The sequence below is a fragment of the Pomacea canaliculata genome, linkage group LG5 (genome assembly GCF_003073045.1).
Source record: "Pomacea canaliculata isolate SZHN2017 linkage group LG5, ASM307304v1, whole genome shotgun sequence".
NCBI lineage: Eukaryota > Metazoa > Mollusca > Gastropoda > Architaenioglossa > Ampullariidae > Pomacea > Pomacea canaliculata.
The window spans coordinates 33962937-33979995 of NC_037594.1; the positions used below are offsets into that span (position 1 = coordinate 33962937).

The window sequence follows — 17059 nt, forward strand, 5'->3', positions numbered from 1 at the left end:
CAGAACAGGTGGCGGACTAACCACTTGGTCTGTCAGCAGCGCTGTGACAGGACAAAAGTTCATGTGCCCTCCCCTCCTTCAGAGATATTTCAGTCATCGGGGCAGAACGCTGTCCCCTCTTCATGAACTATTTGACTGGTGAGCAAAGTTCAGCCATAAACAAATAAACTTTCAAAACTTAAAGTCCCAGCCAGGTAGCAAAGGGAAGAGCTAACCTCTCCTAGCCTCTTGAGGGCCTCCGTCTCCAACGCTCGATCTATTTCAGTAACAAAATAGTCCGTTGAATGAGGTATGTCGTCACTCACCTGGCACGACACATGGCAGTCACGCACACCTCTAACCTCACCTACAGTCGGTCACACCTTTGAGCCCAGTCCCTTATGTAATACTGTACTTTCTTTCCTTCTTCCCCGACAACACATTCAAAGCGGTGGGGAAACCCTCGATCGCCTTGTTTTCAGTTTTAAATTAATTTGGAGCAGGGTGCAGTAAAGGACAGGACAGGCCTCGTTTCTAGTTGCACCTGGTTAAAGAATTTCGCTGTTCAACCTGTGAAAAGTCTTGCTGAGGTTGCTGATGGTTCAAAAGACAACGGATTTTTTTTTAAAGACAGTGTCATGATGGAAAAAAAAAACGGTGAGGGCCGTTATGCGTCGGCACATCTGTAGACGAGAGCGCATATCCCTCTCTGTGGAATGGGTGGATTAAGGAGAAAAGAGAGGCTTGGCATTGAAGGCGTGCCAACAAAGCCTGCTCCTTGTGACACTTACTTCAACAACCTACGGACTACTCAAGGCTGTCGAGTGGAGAAGAGCGTCTGCCTGACCTCTGACCTTCAGCTGCGTGAAGTTTGGGGTGGCACGGCGCGCGGCTAGCCGCTGCTAACATCCTTAATGCGAGCGTCGCCACAATTCGTGCGTCGCCCGAGTGAGGGCAGAGCGACCGACAGGACACTCGCAAGCGCAAACGCACGCACGCATGCTCGCCAGCTCTGAGAAGTCTCCAGAGTGCGGACTGTCTCCTCTCCCCCTCGCTGACAGTCGCTATACCTACCTGTTGACGAGCGGGGGGATACAGGTGTGTGCGTGACTGTGCCAGGCAACGTTTTTAACTGTCGGAAGGGAAGTAAAGTGGAAGACAGCTTTCTGTGTCACGCAGGATGTACAATCGAGGGTAACTCGATCGCTTGGGAGGGGCTCGGGGAAGAGTACATTCCCCCCGAGACACAGTTGTTGCGGTCAGTGCGTGAGTGCGCGTGCGAGTTTACGACATGATGACATCACACGTCAGAGGAAGTTGGTTACCGTGGAGTGGCAGACGACAGGAAAGCGCGACTAAAGCGCGCCAAGGCGAATAAATTTGTTGGTGGGCGGCCGCGTATCGAGTCGAAGTTCACTGAGGATATTATAACAACAACCAGTGCGTGGCTGGGAAAGCTCTCGAGGCGACAGCACTCGACATAACAGCGACATGTTCCGGTGGAAGGAGAAGAGTGTGAACTTGCTGAGTGCTAGCAATGGCGCCCTGTCTGGTCTCGGGGGCTCCTCCTACATCAGCTACAGCTTGGGGGACCTCACAGAAGGCCAGGTGAGAATCGCGTCCGTATGTGTGCAGTGTCCACAAGGCTCTTGTAGTCCTAGGGGCAGGAGGAATGTGCTGCTTTGTTTTGTCAACATGTGTGCTAACCAACACCATGACACAGTGCCACACAGCTTTCGTTTTATATGTTTACATCCGAGTCTTGTTAGTATATGTGTTTTAAAAAGGAGGAAACTAACTTGAAAAAAATAAATAAATGGACTGTGATCATCGTGTGGGTGTTCACACAGTTTACATTGTGTCCCCGTTATTGTAGTTGTAACGGACATAATGTAGTTCACAATGCTCAGTCAGCTGTCTCATATTTTACCTTTGTTTCCCTCTCTCTTTAAAACCTATAAACGCATTCACACCTGCACCACTTGTACTCCACTCCTGGACGGTCTTCAGCATACCCATGATCGACTTGCTGGTGCATCTGGCAGCCAAGAGCAAGGTGAGCCCTTCAGGGCACACTCTGCAGATTCTGGACGAAGAAAAAGGCAAGAGTTTAGATTACACCCCCAACCAGACCATCGGTTCTTGGATGCATCACCGCTTTGTACCTTGTGCCAAGAATGAACAAGAGCCAGACTGGCAACCCAAAGGAAACATAAAGGTCTTTGAGTAATCAGAGCCCTATCCCTTGTCACCACTCAAAAATAACAAGAAAAACTTTGCGGAGCAGTGGTAGGCATGCTTTATGGAACATGTTTAACCACTGCTGCCCCTGTTTCTTCCCATAAGCTAAGTAAGTGATGTAAAAAAATACTTTGCAAGTTTGTTTAACAGAAAAGGAACAAAAACTTGAGTCTTAGTTTTATGATTGTGTTCTTGACAGGTAATAACAGGAATTGTGCTCTCTGGATAATCATGTGTGTTATTGAGCAGGGCTTTTCTTCTGTAATGTCTGGCTTGTTAGCTGTCTCTGGCTCGCTGCACATAGAAGTCATTTGAATTGAATTCTCTTGAAGTCAGATAAAAGTGACTGAAAAGTGGGGTAACTTCAAGGGTGCAATTAGAGCACAGGAAGAGCTCTGCCTTTGTTGCTCTGACAGGCGATTAAAGAGTTTGCACCTGCTAATGGTGGCTTGAGCTTCAAGTCTCCTTCCCTTCAGTGGTTAAGCAACAGTTTATAATTTGTTTACACATTTTTCAAATAAGGCTATCATTACTCTGTAGCTGTGAACATGGTTGTGTATGCAGCTGGTGCTTTTGTCTATAATTGTATATACACTTCAGTAATGAGAGCTCTTTGGATAGTAAGCTGTATACATTTTTTTATTTATACATTGTGCACCTTGCGCTGGAATAGGCTCCCTGTTTATGTGGTTGAAGGTATATGTGCCATGTTGAATCATGGCTGTTGATGGACTCTGTCAAAACAAATACAGACCACGAGTGACAGTAGAATGTTGTAGCTGCACTCACTAAGCTGATTTCTGTCTCCTTTGCAGCCTCAGGTTGGCTAGTAAGGGGAACATTTTGCACAGTAAAAGTATGAGATCACAATATTTGCAGCTCCTAGTAACATCAGCATCTGAATCCTTGTTAGTGGATCCAGGCAGTTTTACCTGTGTTGAAAATGTTGCTGGATGTACCTTGTAATCAAGTAGGCAGTGGCTGGAGTTGCATATAAATGTCACAAAGGAGGTCCATAAATAATCTGTTATTGCTGCCTGGCCATTGTGGTAGAGTGCGAAACCGAAGAGCTAATGACCAGAAGGACTGGATATCTGACTTGAAATGTTGGGGATTAGATGTAAATTTTATCAGAGATAGCTTGTGCAAGAGCAAAGTCCATGAACACTGAAGTTACCTCAGCACTAAACTTGGGTTGGTTAGTTACCTTGAATTCAGATTTGATGGTGCCCTCTGAAGCAGCCGCTTCTTTTGTGTGGCATTTATAAACCCTCTCAGCTAAAGTAAAGAAAAGATCAACTCAAGTGAATACTTGCATTAACCATTGAAAGTAATAAGTTCAAAGTTTTAAACCACATCCCTTAGGTGGATTATCTAAATTAATGTCTAATTAAATGAATTTTGAAAAGATAACAATTCAGCATTCATGTGAGAAATTGAACTTAATTAAGAACTTTCCCTTTTTACACTCAAAGATATTAGGATTTGTTAGTCACACTGCATTTGCATAAAGTAGAGATGGGTGGGGGTTTGGGGAGGCGGAGAAGCTTTCTTGTAAATAATGTAAGCATGAAGTTGGTCTGACCAATTACATGCAGAGACAACAGTGCATTGATGTTACCAGAATGACTTGCAGTTGTGTAATTATTCTCTAAAAAAAAAACAACAGCCAAGGAGTGCTGGCTACAGACTAGTATATCAGTTCAGATGTTGCATTTTACCTAAAGCAGACCAGTTCCAGTGACATGGATATTTCATGTCTATTGATTACTCCAAGCCCATACGTGTTCCTTTCTTAATTACCTGGGTCTGGAGCAACACTGAGGTCAGTAGCTCATGTCCTCATACTGGATGAAAATGTTTCTTCTTTAAAGTTCTGCTAAAGTGTCTCACCTACTTCCAAAGACTGAACTTACTACAATTTGCTATTTTCCAGATCTTTGAGGCCTATGTGCTTGTGCATGTTCATACAGGAATGTGTGGTGTTAATGTATTCAAAGTAACGATAGAGATGTACTAAATAAATACACTTTTGAGTGCTCCGATTCACTTGGAATAAGAGACCAGCTGTGTGGGGAGCAGAGGAAATCCTAAAACCATAATGAATGCAGAGCTGGTCACGCTTCTTAAAATTATCTGTCATCTTGAAATGCTAAACTCATCTGTTGTGATATTAGAAATGTGGATTAATTTAAAATGTTCTCTCCCCAACCATTCTTCTAAATAGGACTTGAGGATTATTTTTGTGCACAGTGCACATGCCCCTTATCAGTTTGATTTTTCTTTTTTAATTTCTTCAGGATGTTCTGGAGCATTAGTATGGCAGGTCACCATCAAGCAGTGTGCATTGCTTGTGGGTGGAAGATTGATAGCAATTCTTGTTGAATTGTTAGGTCCTAGTCTGTTCTAAAGGATGAGATTTCAAGGAGAATTCATTGTACAAAAGGTGTTGATACACATCTGTTTTAGACACCTGCTCAGGATTTCCTATCTTTGGAGTTGTAAGCGTCATCATAAGGGATGTTTTATGTATCTTTTTATGGCTCTCTGAAGATCGTGTATATAGTAAACGTTGATTTCTGGAGAATGCACATGTAACACAATCTGAATTTTCACATTAGGTTGACAAGATGTTTGGGGTTTTTGTAAATAGTTGGCTAATATTTTTCTGCTATTTTAGATCACTCAGCGGTTCACCATTAACCTACCAGGTGGACAGAAGACAGTGATGCGGATCAACCCAAACCTGACCCTAGAGCAGGTGCTTGTTAAAGTGTGCCAAGAAAAACACCTAGAGGCTCCGCGGTACACCTTTCAGCATCTGAACAACCCATTGACACCCTTAAATATGAAGAGTTCAGTTACGGAATACAGGTTGACAGAGATCAACCTTATACCTGCTGGAAGTTAGTGCCATTGATTGAATTGATAAGCAAATTTTGACATTTTTTTTTCTTATTCCTTTTTGGTTGAGCATTTAGGAGGTATGGGTTTTTTAATTTCCTGTAAAATCTCTTCCATTTTTCCCCTTACCTCTCCTACCTGTGTTTTTTTTCTTCTGAGATAGTAGGATTGTACTGCTGCTGTTGAGTAAAATTCATCTGTCATGTTGTGAAAAGCATACATCAGATCTCAAAACATATGTTGATGTCAGTTGGAAATGTGTAAAGAGCTCGACGAACTGAATTCATTGATACCAAAACTATTTCTGTAGCTTAATTATAAACCAGAGTTACATCATTTTTAACATCTTTGAATGATGATAATTTGTAGTGCTGCCTGAGGACTTCTACTTTATTGTGGGTGAAGTGACCCTTCAAAATACGTATTTCATTTATTTTCTAGCAGAAAATTATACAACTAAAAATATTAAATACATGTAATTCATTTGGAAACTATTTGAAATCAGCATAATAAAATCTGTGTATGCCCTTTTCTGTTTAGAGAACTTATTCAAATTCCTCTTTTTTTTTTTTTACTTTTTTTTTGCCTTCAGTGTCACCAGCTGCAGCAGATTATGCTCGATCAATGCCAGATCTGTCAAAGGGAGGCACATCGTATGACTATTCAATGGCATACATGCCAGAGACTGGAGAGACAAAGAAAAAGCGGGGATTACTGTCCTTCTTGAAGAAAGACAAGAAATTCAAGCCGGTAGGCAAATCACTGATATCTTTCTCATCAAGCATTCAATTATACAGGAATTAATGTAGGTTAGGTTAAAGACAAGTATTTATGTCTTTTCTTTTACTCATTACATAGTAGCTGATCAGACTTGCGTGGAAACATTCTGCAATTTTCATTTTCTCATTGATGTCTTCTGTATTGGCCAGAAAACATGTCCGTTATGCTAGTTATTTTGTAATGCAAGAGTTAAAGACCATCAGAAATCACTCTAATTGGTAGGCTAATATATGAACAGTTTATATAAAGATCAGATAACTTTATGATAGGTTAATGTCAAATAAATCTGCTAATCGATGTAAGGCATACTTGGGATGAGGATCCTTGTCTTGTGTCCTTTGCAGCCAACCATTCAGCATTCAGCTGAAGCACGGCTGAGCACCAGCCAGCAGAAGAGCATGCCTCAAGCCCACAAGCCAACAACTCCACCTCCCGAGCGGCGTAGTAGAGGCAGTAAAGTGGAAACTCGTCCCAAGACAATGTATGTCAGTGACAGGGACATGCATCACTCCATGGGAGCCGCTGATACTGGGACCAAGGCAGCCATTTCTTAGACCCCCTCCCCATGAAGCTGGGAAGAAACGGCCAGCACCCCTACCGCCTGGGGCCCGCGAAGCAAGCGAGGCATCCACACATACTCCAGCCAGTTCTGTGCCAGGCAGAGACAATACAGCTGTTCGTGAGACTGTATCCACTGGACCTAAAGCTGGCCCTGATGTCATGATCAGTCGTCTTCACTCGCGCAACAGTTCAGATTCTAGTGGTTACCATGAACTCACTCTCAGCGGCACAGAGTCACCTGAAGCAAGCCGCTTAAGACCAAACTTCAAAACCAGCATTGATACAACTTCTATTGAAAGTACCGATGCGAATGGTGACAGTGGCATTCAGGAGGTCTCGCCAGTTTCTGGCAGCTCTCTGCTGAGTGCAGAAGAAGACGTTTATGCAGTGCCAATGAAGTCCAAAGCTAAACAGCAGACCCAAAAATCAGCAGAAAAACTCAAACCAATTCCTTCAACCAAGAAGAAGAAAGCTCCTCCCCCCTCCCACCAAAGGTAAGACAGCATGGTCCAAGGGAGGTAATGAAATCGAGCTGCTTTGCTTAGTTCTGACTCCCGCTTTTTGATGTTCCTGTTTACCTTTCTTTCTATTATAATTTTTGTTTTTGCTTATTTCTGTTTTGAAATTGTACATTAAGCATTTTTACCACTCATTAAGAGTTGTTTTTATTGAACATAGAGCAGAAAATGGATTTTCCTAGTATACGCGTTGCTAAGTAATACCCTTTGCTGTCCCTACACAGATTTTATTGTTTGCAAAATGTGTCAACTTTCAAAATATTTTATAGTCTTCATATGGTCATAAGGGTTACATGAGCAGTGTGACCTGTTGTCAGCAGTACCCGCACATCAGGAAGTTACTGTCTCTGTGCCGTCAGTTTTGCAAGAATCTTCTCCACCATCTTCAGCAGCAGCTTCTGTCGTCACTTCTGCTGTCATCATTACCAACCATTGTGCTACCCCAGTGTCAGAAGAGCAGTCTTATGATCAAGGAGAGCTTGATTTACCTGATAAAGTGAAAGCATCTGCAGGTGTGTTAGTGTTTTAATTCAATCTAAATATGTAATGAAAATATATAGCTGTCAAAGCTTTCTTAGAGATCCCTCAAAGAGTAACACCCATTTTGATGTATTTGCAGATCTTAACATGGCACATGAGAGAATTTTTTACAGGTTTAAAAAATACAGACATAAGTGGGTTTATTTTCGTCAGTAGTTTCCATGATAGCTTTACAGGCCTTCTGCTAAGGCTAAATTCTTTGGGGTCCCAGGGACCCCTTCTTCAGATTGTTAAGGGGTCCCTGTTCTTCGCCCAAATTTGAATGGGACCCCATTGACGAAAATTGAAGGGGTCCTCCAAACTTTTAATGCGTACTGTACGCAATTTTTTGCATAAGCAGAAGCCCTGGCTTTATGTGCAGGAGGTTTTGAAAGGACTATGATTTATTTTACATTGACCTGGTCTTCTTGTCTTTTGTAAAACTACAAACAGAAAGGTATTAAAATATTACCGCAGATTCTTTCCCAGGATTTCTTTCTCTTGGTTGTTGTATGGCCTTATTTTAGGTAGGTATCCCTGTTTGATTCATGCTTTAACAATTTTGTTTACTGTTCTATCACAATTATTTTCTAAAGCCTAGTGTTGAGAAGGTAGTGAAATATGAATTATAGGTATGAGGTATATCTACGTTGACAGAGGGAGTTCCTGCAACCAAAATATTTGTTGTTGTGTTTATCCAGTCATTGAAGAGCCAGAAATCAAAGAGCATCCAACACTGGACAGGGAGGAAGCAGAGGAACCATTTTCTTTGGAAGACATCTTAGAGGGTGTTGACTTGGATGATGAGTCTCCTTTCAAGGTCATAGATGAGCCAGATGAACAGTGGGATGATGACGAGCAAGAGAAGCAGTTTATGATGGTTGAAACTGCATCAGTGTTGAGTGAAGATGTGGAGGTACCAGAAGACTTTAGGCTACGCCCATGTGCATTTAATCCACCTCCCCCACCCTTGGAGCCTCCTCCGGATTACAGTCCTTTGGAGTCCCGAAAGTTTGCTGACAAGAGTACTGTTGTTGGAGAGGATAATGCATCCTTGGCACCTCTGAGCTTGAAGAGCTCACCAGTTGCTCGTAAGTATTATGTTTTTGTTGCTACAGTTTTTTAATATTGTCTAGAGATGTAAAAATTGTGAGATGTCAGATAACAGGGTAAAATTGAACTTGCCAAGAAATGGCAAAGATAAAAAATAATCAGTTCAAGCTTTTCAAATATTCTAATATTCGGGACAAGGGTTTTGCTGATTTTTATCAAACTGTAGTCCAGAGGGATCCATTCTTTCAACAAAAAAATAAATGCATATATACATATATATCTTGGCTATTGAGTATTCATAAGGTTGATTATTTCATTGCAGTATGTTTAATTTTAATGTGAACTTTTGTACTGCAGTTTCCTTTTTTGTATATGCCTGATGCATCTAACCGTCATCTGTCTTATAATGAGATATGCTAAAACTGAGGCAACCCCATGTCATGTCTGCTTCATTCCTGCATTATTGTTGTTAATTACTATAAAACTTAGCTTCAGTCTCATTGCATAGCTTCACTATGATTTTGGAACAGTTTGGATGTATATATTGGACTGTATCCTAACAATATCCCATGATCTTACAGCAACATTGTTGAAATGATATGACAGGGTGTCTTCAAGATGTATAGGTTCTTTTAAGTGTTTTTAGCATGAAAAGTCTGGGTTTTTTTTTTCCTTGGACACATCTTCAGAGCATTGCAGTGACTACAGAGTATTAATTAGGCACAATTATCACTTCTTGCAGTCTTTTAAAGGTAGAATATTTTGCCAAGTCTTCTTCACTTGTGTTAGGTAGGCTCATGTCCCCAGTAACAACAAAAAGACATCAGCAAGATAACATGTGTGCCATGGAGATAACATGTGTGCCATGAAGAAAAAGTAGGAATAGGAGTTTATTTTGAGCACATCGAGGCTAAAGGAACAAAACTGTTATAGAGTGCACAATGCTGACCATTGAATTGTGTTTTTTAATGGAGAACATCAAAACTCCTTGGGAATCCCTGACATCTCCTGGTGACAAGAATGGCTTGAAGTGTACGTTGGGGTAAGTGGTGCACTTGCAGGTCCTCTGGGCTTGAATGAGTGTCACAAGCACCAGTCAGTGGTTGTACTGGTGAGTGGCATGCTTGTGTTTCCTCATTCTGAACCTCTGGCATGGCTGACTGCATGTCACTGGCTAATCTGGGTGACTTAGTGGCAAACAAAAACCTGGCATGTTTGCAGACATCTGAGCTGAGGTTTGTTTCTGCCTAACATGGGGAGCTGAGGCGCTGGTCTCTAATTGTCATTAACACAGACTGTGAGATACATAGGAGAGTGGAGAGAGAAAGAGGGCTGAAGAGAAGAAAGAAGGGGGGGGGGATTTTTAATGTCTGCCACACTAAAAGGCTCTTGTAATCCTTTAATTTCATCAGATCCTTTTTTTTAAAAAAAACATTAAAAAGTTCAGTGATAAGGAGAGATTATTTTCTCATCCAGTCAAAGGGGACAATGTCTATGAGGCATGTCAACTGCTCTATCTCTTCATGGACTAATAGGAGATGTATTTTTGAGGAACATAAACTTACATCATTTTCTATTAAACCAACAATGATAAACAAAGTGATTTTTATTATTTGAAAATAGTTACAGGCAGGTGGGATTATGGAGATTATAAAGGGGGGTTAGAAGCTGGGGATGGAGAGCCAAAATAACGTTAAATGCACAGTAATAGACATGTGCTGTTTGGATGCCAGCTTCATGTCCCTCAAATTATCTGGATTGTATGTTCACTTGCATAGCACCTTGATTGTGGCTTGATATTAATGATGTTATTCCATGTGTATCATGCAGACATGTTGTATATGGATATGTGTCTGTGCTTTTTTGCCCCCGTCACCAGCTCGTAGGCGCAGAGACAGTCAGACAAGCATAGATTCAGTTGATACAGTAGAAGGGGTCAGTTTGGCCTTCCAAGAAATTATCTCAGCTGCAGAGGAGGCCATGGCAGCAGAAGGGTGGATGGAAGGTATTCCTCCTGTCAAGCAAAGGGGCCTACCTGGGGTACACTGGGTTGTTTTGCTTTGGGGTTGGGTGTATCAAGGTGCACAGTTTTGCAAATAGCTTTGACCTTTGTGAAATGAAAATGAAAAAGTTATTCTTTTCTCAACAACCAAAATATATTTGTTTTTGCCTTCAATTTAATATCCGGTTGTTGCTTTGTGCATCTCCTTTAAATAAGGTGAAGGCTAATTGCAGAACTACTGCAGAACTTGGAAGCTGTGAATGAAAGTAGTCCCCTTTGTGGAAGACTTACTCTTCAATGTGTTTGCTTGGCTGTTTCCTTCTTCTGCTCTCTAGCAATTTATTTTCTTAATACCAACCTTTTGATGCGTGGAAAGCATGTCACATTAAAACATTACTCATAGAAGCATGCTTTTGCAAAGGAAAAAAGTTTTATCTGAGATAGGTTAGTGTTATTTAATCTACTTTTAGTTGCCTTTTACATGTTTGCTTTGTTTGCTATGTGATTACTAAACATTGCAATCACCATGGCATGTTATGATCATCAGTAGATGGCACTAGTTATTTTCAGTCTTCACAGGACTGTCTGGTTCAGAAAGGGTTCACTGGTGGGTGTTGGAATGGAGAGTGGGGATTTCATTATCAGCAAAGTAAATAGGAGTGTGGATGAAGAACTTTGCAGTCATGGCTAAAAGTGTGCTGATTTTTGCATGGTAGAGGCTTCTTAGTATTTATCATAAAGTTTCTGTCTTATTTAGCGGTACTTTTGCATATTTAATTCTGAAATTCACTGCTGCAGTATATTGATTGATGATGATCCAGAACTGGAAAATATGCAAAATATCTTTTGACACAGATTAGTATATTGATCAAAAATTTTTAGAACTTTAACAAGTCTTTTTTCAACAAGGTTTCTTTTTCACTAAACTGAATCTTTACTGAAGATAAAGTAACGTTCTGAAGACCAAAAAAGCAGAAGAGAGAAAACTCTTGTCTGAAGGAGATAATGCTATTGCACATTGCCGAGGCCCTAGTCATGAAGTAAAGGCATTTTCCCAGGGCATGGTTGTGAACTGAAGGAAAAGCATCTTGGTTTTGTAGTTACAATGCGATCCCTAGACCCTGCAGACACTACATTATGTTAATTTAGCCCAGGGTAAGTTTTCCACTGCTTTATAACTACATCTTCAGTGGTAAAATATAATTTCTGGGCTCTGGACACTGCTTTATAACTTCAGAAACAAGATGTTTGTCCTCTAGTTCCCCATGCTGCTTCGTGGCAGCAACTTGCTCTCGCTTCATAACTACGGGGCCAGTAGATCCAACCATTTGCTGATTCGAGCATCAGTCAACTCAACCACAACATGAGTCAATTAGACCAGTGGTTCTCAAAGTTTTTCGGACCGCGGACCACTTTACTTAAGTAAAAGCTATGGCGGATAAGTAAAACTATGGCGGACCACAGTCTGTACTATGATTTCAAATTTAAATTGACGCATTTGTTCAAAACTAAATGTCCTTTTGTAAAAGTAGTATAGTAATAAGTTGACATACAACTACGTACCTCGTTCTTTGTAAGTTAATGCGAGGAATGCATCACTTTAAACATCACTTTGCTGACATCTGACGACTGACTACGGAACACACTTTGAGAATGAATTAGAGAGCTTGTTGTCAGTTAGACTGCCTATAGCCAGTTTGACCAAATCATTTTTGCAATGATTTGGCCTCGAAATGGGTGAATTTGTGTGTACTCTCTTCTTTTTTTTTTCTTTCTTTTTTTGCCTTGATTGCTGCACGTACATCTTTATCTGTGTAAGAGTGAGTGTGTGTGTTTGAGTGAGAGAGTGGATCTAAGTCAACATAAATTACATATTTTAACATCTTCACATTTTTGAAAAGCACTGAAAGTTGTACTAAACAGGCTTGTTGTGTATGGCTGTGATATGCTCATTGTTTTCCTATTGCATAAATTAAAATAAGCAAGGTTTTTTTCCCACTCATACACAGGTATATATGCACCACATTACTTTAACAGCACCTAGTTTTTCATTTGATAACAATGGCAACTGGCCTAATATGTATTAAAAAATTTTATACGTAACAAACAATAAATGTGCCATCACACTGAATGATAACTTCAGTACTTCGTGGTGATGATGATGATGATGATGTAGTTTTATAGCGCGCCAGTATCCGCATCAAAGATGCTGCGCGGTGAGCAAATGCGTGAAAAACAGAATTCTCTCGAGGTAAAATGGGCGACGAAATTGTTCAGGTCACAAGTACACATCTTTTCACGTAACCGTTGTATAGTACCTGTTGTTGACATAGAAACACACTCCGCCGCCAGCGCCTTGCCAGTAACTGCAGCAGATCTATCAGATCTAAACGTTCTAGTCAGCGTCACAAAAACGCCAACAACAAGTTGTGCACTATCCAGCTCATCAATCTTGCCACGAATCGACTGGTTGGAGAGCAGGATAGAAGGAAGAGGTGGAGATCTGCGTCGATCGTCCAACAACTTCTTGAGTCTCCGCTTCACACCATCTGCGATCAGTGTCGACTACAAAACTCCGGGTAACCGGAAGACTGAGCTGAAATGCTGGTGCCTAAAAATCAAAAATCTGAGTTATGAAATTGAATGAATTTGAATCAGAAGTGAGAGCAGTCGCACAGCTAGGAGCGGCCATCTTAGTCTGACTATGAAAAGTCAGTGGTCAAATCAACTGAAGGCCGACTATAGTTTGACTAAGCATAACCACTGGCATTTACACTGATGGAGTTATCACGATATGTAGGATATGTAGTCTTGAGAAGGTTCATATGTATACAAAGCCGTAAGCTAAGCATTGCCCATTTCTGTTTGATGCTGGAAATGTTTTCAACGTATGCAGAATTAGATGTATATTAAATGGATTGACTGGCAGAATTGCATTAGGTTTTACTCTATAGAGTTAAATATATTTTATATTAACCATTTTTTTGGCCTGTGACTATTTTTCAACTAGAATATGCAGAAATTTGGCATTTTTTATTGTCTTGCTCCAGCACTTTTGATGTCTCATAGATTTAGGCATGACAGTATTCAGATTAACTTCTGTGTTTTATCTCCACGATGATGTATCAAGGTAGTTATGCATGCTGTTCTAAATCTTGTCTGTTGGTTTCTGCATAAGTAGCTTTGGAATGTGATCAGTCTTTGTGCAGTTGTTTTTGTGTGTGCTCTCACTAATAAATAATTTTTTTTTGTTTTCACAAACACTGATGTTTTGAAATGTTTATAGATTTTTCTTTCAAGCCTTGATTTGATTGCTGCTCCATCTTCTCCTCTGACACAAGAGCAGTTTTGCTCTTTTCCTGTTCAGCATTAGATTAACTGGAGTGTCAACGTGTTCACAAATAGCAATTTTATTTTAGTGTTCAATAACATTTCTTTTAATATTAACATATTAAAATGTAAATAGACTGAGATATATATTCACACTCATAGTTGTGCCTCATATCTGCTGACTCAGTATCTGTGGTTTCAGTTTATCTACAGTTTACTGCACCCCTTACCTCAATCCACCTCTTCCCCCCCAAAAAAAATATGAAAGTTGAAGAAATACCCATAAGTTTCCAAATGCTTGCTAAGTAGAAAATTGGTCATAACATGGTAAAATCCAGCAGCCCAAATGCACAGTCTTTAATTCCTCTTTCTTTGTCCGTGTGAAGCCACCACAAAGGCTATGCGTATCTACTTTAGTAGTACACACTAATTTGTTATTGTACTGTATGAATACCATGATTAATATGATATTGTTTTGCATGCATATTATTATTGCATGTATGTCACTTCGTTCGTTTATCATCATAGCACCTATCCCCCGCGATATCTACTTTAATTTCCATTGTCAATCAGTATTCATGGTTTCATGTAACCATGGTAGGACTTTAAAATGTATTGTCCACAGATATAGGGGCCACAACTCTGTGTGTGTGGATAACTGGTACATATATGCAAAGAAGGCTATATATGTAATATTATATGATGTATTGTGTTATGTACTGCAAGTTGAAAATATTCTATCAGCTTTTATAAAGTACACATTTGTATGATCAGATCAGAGTTAAAAATGAATAAGTGTAAGATTCACAGGAGTAATCCAAATGTACTTGGAAGAAAAACAAACTTAAATTTTTTTTAGTCATGCACACATATAGGCATGGAAGCGGTAGTGTGTATATATACACATATATTTTAAACAATAATGTAGCAATGGGATAAAGGATGGCAGAAAAGAGACATGACTGACAGACACTTATGTTCCATTTTTTAGGTGACGGAGACTACAAGAACAAGATGGCTGTATTCAGTGAGAAGAATAAGGCTGCTCAAGCAGATGAAGATCAGTTCTCCAATAATATCAGTGGATCGCCACAGGACACAGACAGTGTCTCGGATAGTGGTTCAGTAATTCAGCATCATGTTCCCATACCGTTACCGGGGAAATTCTTTTGATTCACAGTCCAGCCAGAGTTCTTTTGGCCAGGCAAATAATTATGGTGAATCTGAAGATTCAGTTACACCAGAGCCAGATAACTCACAGTGTGCACACCAAAACTCAGTGCTTGAGAATGAATTTGCAATGACTGAGGAGATTGAAGCACCAGTTGAAACAGTGCCACCCCCTCTAGAATTTCAAAACAGTGAGGATACAGAAGATGAAGAGGAGGTGGTGACAGTAACAGAGGAGTACATAGTTCCATTAACTTCAAAAGGCTTTGACTTTTCAGCATCAGTCAAGATTCCTGACCTGAATGCTTCGAAATGTTGATGTTTTCCAATCAAAGATAGTTGATTCAGCTAGCAGTATCGGTGTGCAACCAATACAGACAATTGATGTTGTAAACCCTACACCACCCCAGGCTGAAGATAAAGCTACAATTAAGAAACCTGTAAAGGAAAGTCCTCCTAAAGAGGAGTTTGTATTGACAACAGAGGATTTAAAAAATGTAAGTCTTTTGCCTCTGAGACCTAAATTGTATTCGCAACCCAAAACTGGACGAAGTGTTGAGTACAAACAGCCAAGAGGATCATGGCTTACAGACATTGTCCTAGATGAACCCAGAGAACGCTCTCACGTACATCTAGCCTATGCATCTGAACGCAGTCAACAGAAGCAGTCAAAGGTGGATCTCCATCTCTTGCCCCAAAACACATAGTGGCTGACAGCAAAACCTCTTCCAGCTCTCAGCCTGTTGCCAAAGGTGACCAACCATCATTTGTCTTACCTTCTATGAGAATTATTAGTGTCCTGGAGCCGCCGGGGTTCTCAGATGACGATGCGTCATCTGAGAACACTGATGACTACAGGTACCAATCAACTGTTAAGCTGCTGATGGAGAACCACAGCGAAGATGTCAGCTCTCCAACAGATGATAGTTCTGAACGGCGCAGCAGCACCAGCAGCAGACACTTGTCGGATGCTAGCAGCTCCTCAATCAGTTCAGCTGTTGGGGAACTGCAAAGTGACCTGACTGAAGAAGAAAAGTACCAGCAGCTGCAGCAAAACTTAACACGTTGGCAACAACAGCTGCTGCACAATCAGGTTTTGCTGGCCAACAGAGTGATGGCAGTCTTTTGGTGGCAGACAGAAGCAACAAGCTACAGGCTATACAGCTGGAGACTCAGTCACAGCAGCACAAGCCCCCAAAGAGCTTGCAGAAGGACCCCACTCCTTCACCACCCCATCCGCCATCACCACCATCAGCACCCAAGCTGGTCAAAACATGGGAAGCACCCAAACAGCAGAGGCCACCTGCAAAAAAGTTTGAACCACAGCTGGATCCAAGAGAAGAGCTGATGATTGCAATCAGATCTTTCGGTGGACGTCAGGGATTTACCGTAAGTCAATTCCTACGGTCTTTAAAGCACTAAATTTAGTGAACAATAACTCTGTGTTTATGTTTGTGTGCTGGGAGGAGGAAATATGTGTGCATGCATGCATGTGTGTGAGAGCAAATGTAATCAATTGAGGATATAAAAAGAGACATAAAGAAGGTTAAAAAGATATCTTGATTTGTGTTTTATGCTAATATGTTTCCACCTCTGCCAGTGGATCTGTGAATGTATTTATACACAAACACACAGATGCTTTCATACATCCACAGGCAGAGATGCTAAGATGAGATATAGCACCAGTAATATGCATTGTGCTTGCTTAAAGTTACTTTCATTGGTGGATCCCTAGCATTGGTCATTGCAAATGCAGATATTATTTTCACATTCTAGAACAAGGCAGAATGTTGTAATGCAGTCATGCATCTCTGTAGGTTCTTTACCACACTTTCACCTCTTAAACTGACTTTCATTTTTATGATTGCAGCCATCAAAGCTGGGCTCAGATGCATAACAACAGAATTTATTGTGATGGATTTATAATTGAATTGGAGCTTCTGATGTGCCTGATGTTAGTGGGAAAAAGCTGTGATGTGCTAAATCCATGTTGGATTTAAAA

At 40.7% G+C, this 17059-nt stretch overlaps 1 protein-coding gene across 1 annotated transcript; it reads left to right on the plus strand.

Moving 5' to 3' along the window:
• Positions 1-1516: 1516 nt before the first annotated feature.
• Positions 1517-17059, plus strand: LOC112564843 (protein cordon-bleu-like). The gene is made up of 11 exons (XM_025239915.1): positions 1517-1587; positions 1990-2197; positions 4901-5126; positions 5717-5874; positions 6249-6385; positions 6865-6959; positions 7343-7495; positions 8204-8593; positions 10435-10560; positions 14879-16446; positions 16928-17059. The coding sequence occupies exons 1-10, from the start codon at positions 1517-1519 to the stop codon at positions 15058-15060; spliced, it is 1746 nt and encodes a 581-aa protein (XP_025095700.1). The 3' UTR covers positions 15061-16446; positions 16928-17059.

What these genes read in the sequence shown, in the direction of transcription:
- LOC112564843 (XM_025239915.1), top strand. Translation starts at nt 1,517, where the DNA reads ATGGCGCCCTGTCTGGTCTCGGGGGCTCCTCCTACATCAGCTACAGCT. An exon ending in AAGACAAGAAATTCAAGCCG is followed by an intron (nt 5,875 to 6,248) that starts GTAGGCAAATCA and finishes TGTCCTTTGCAG; the next exon opens with CCAACCATTCAGCATTCAGC. An exon ending in TAAAGTGAAAGCATCTGCAG is followed by an intron (nt 7,496 to 8,203) that starts GTGTGTTAGTGT and finishes GTGTTTATCCAG; the next exon opens with TCATTGAAGAGCCAGAAATC.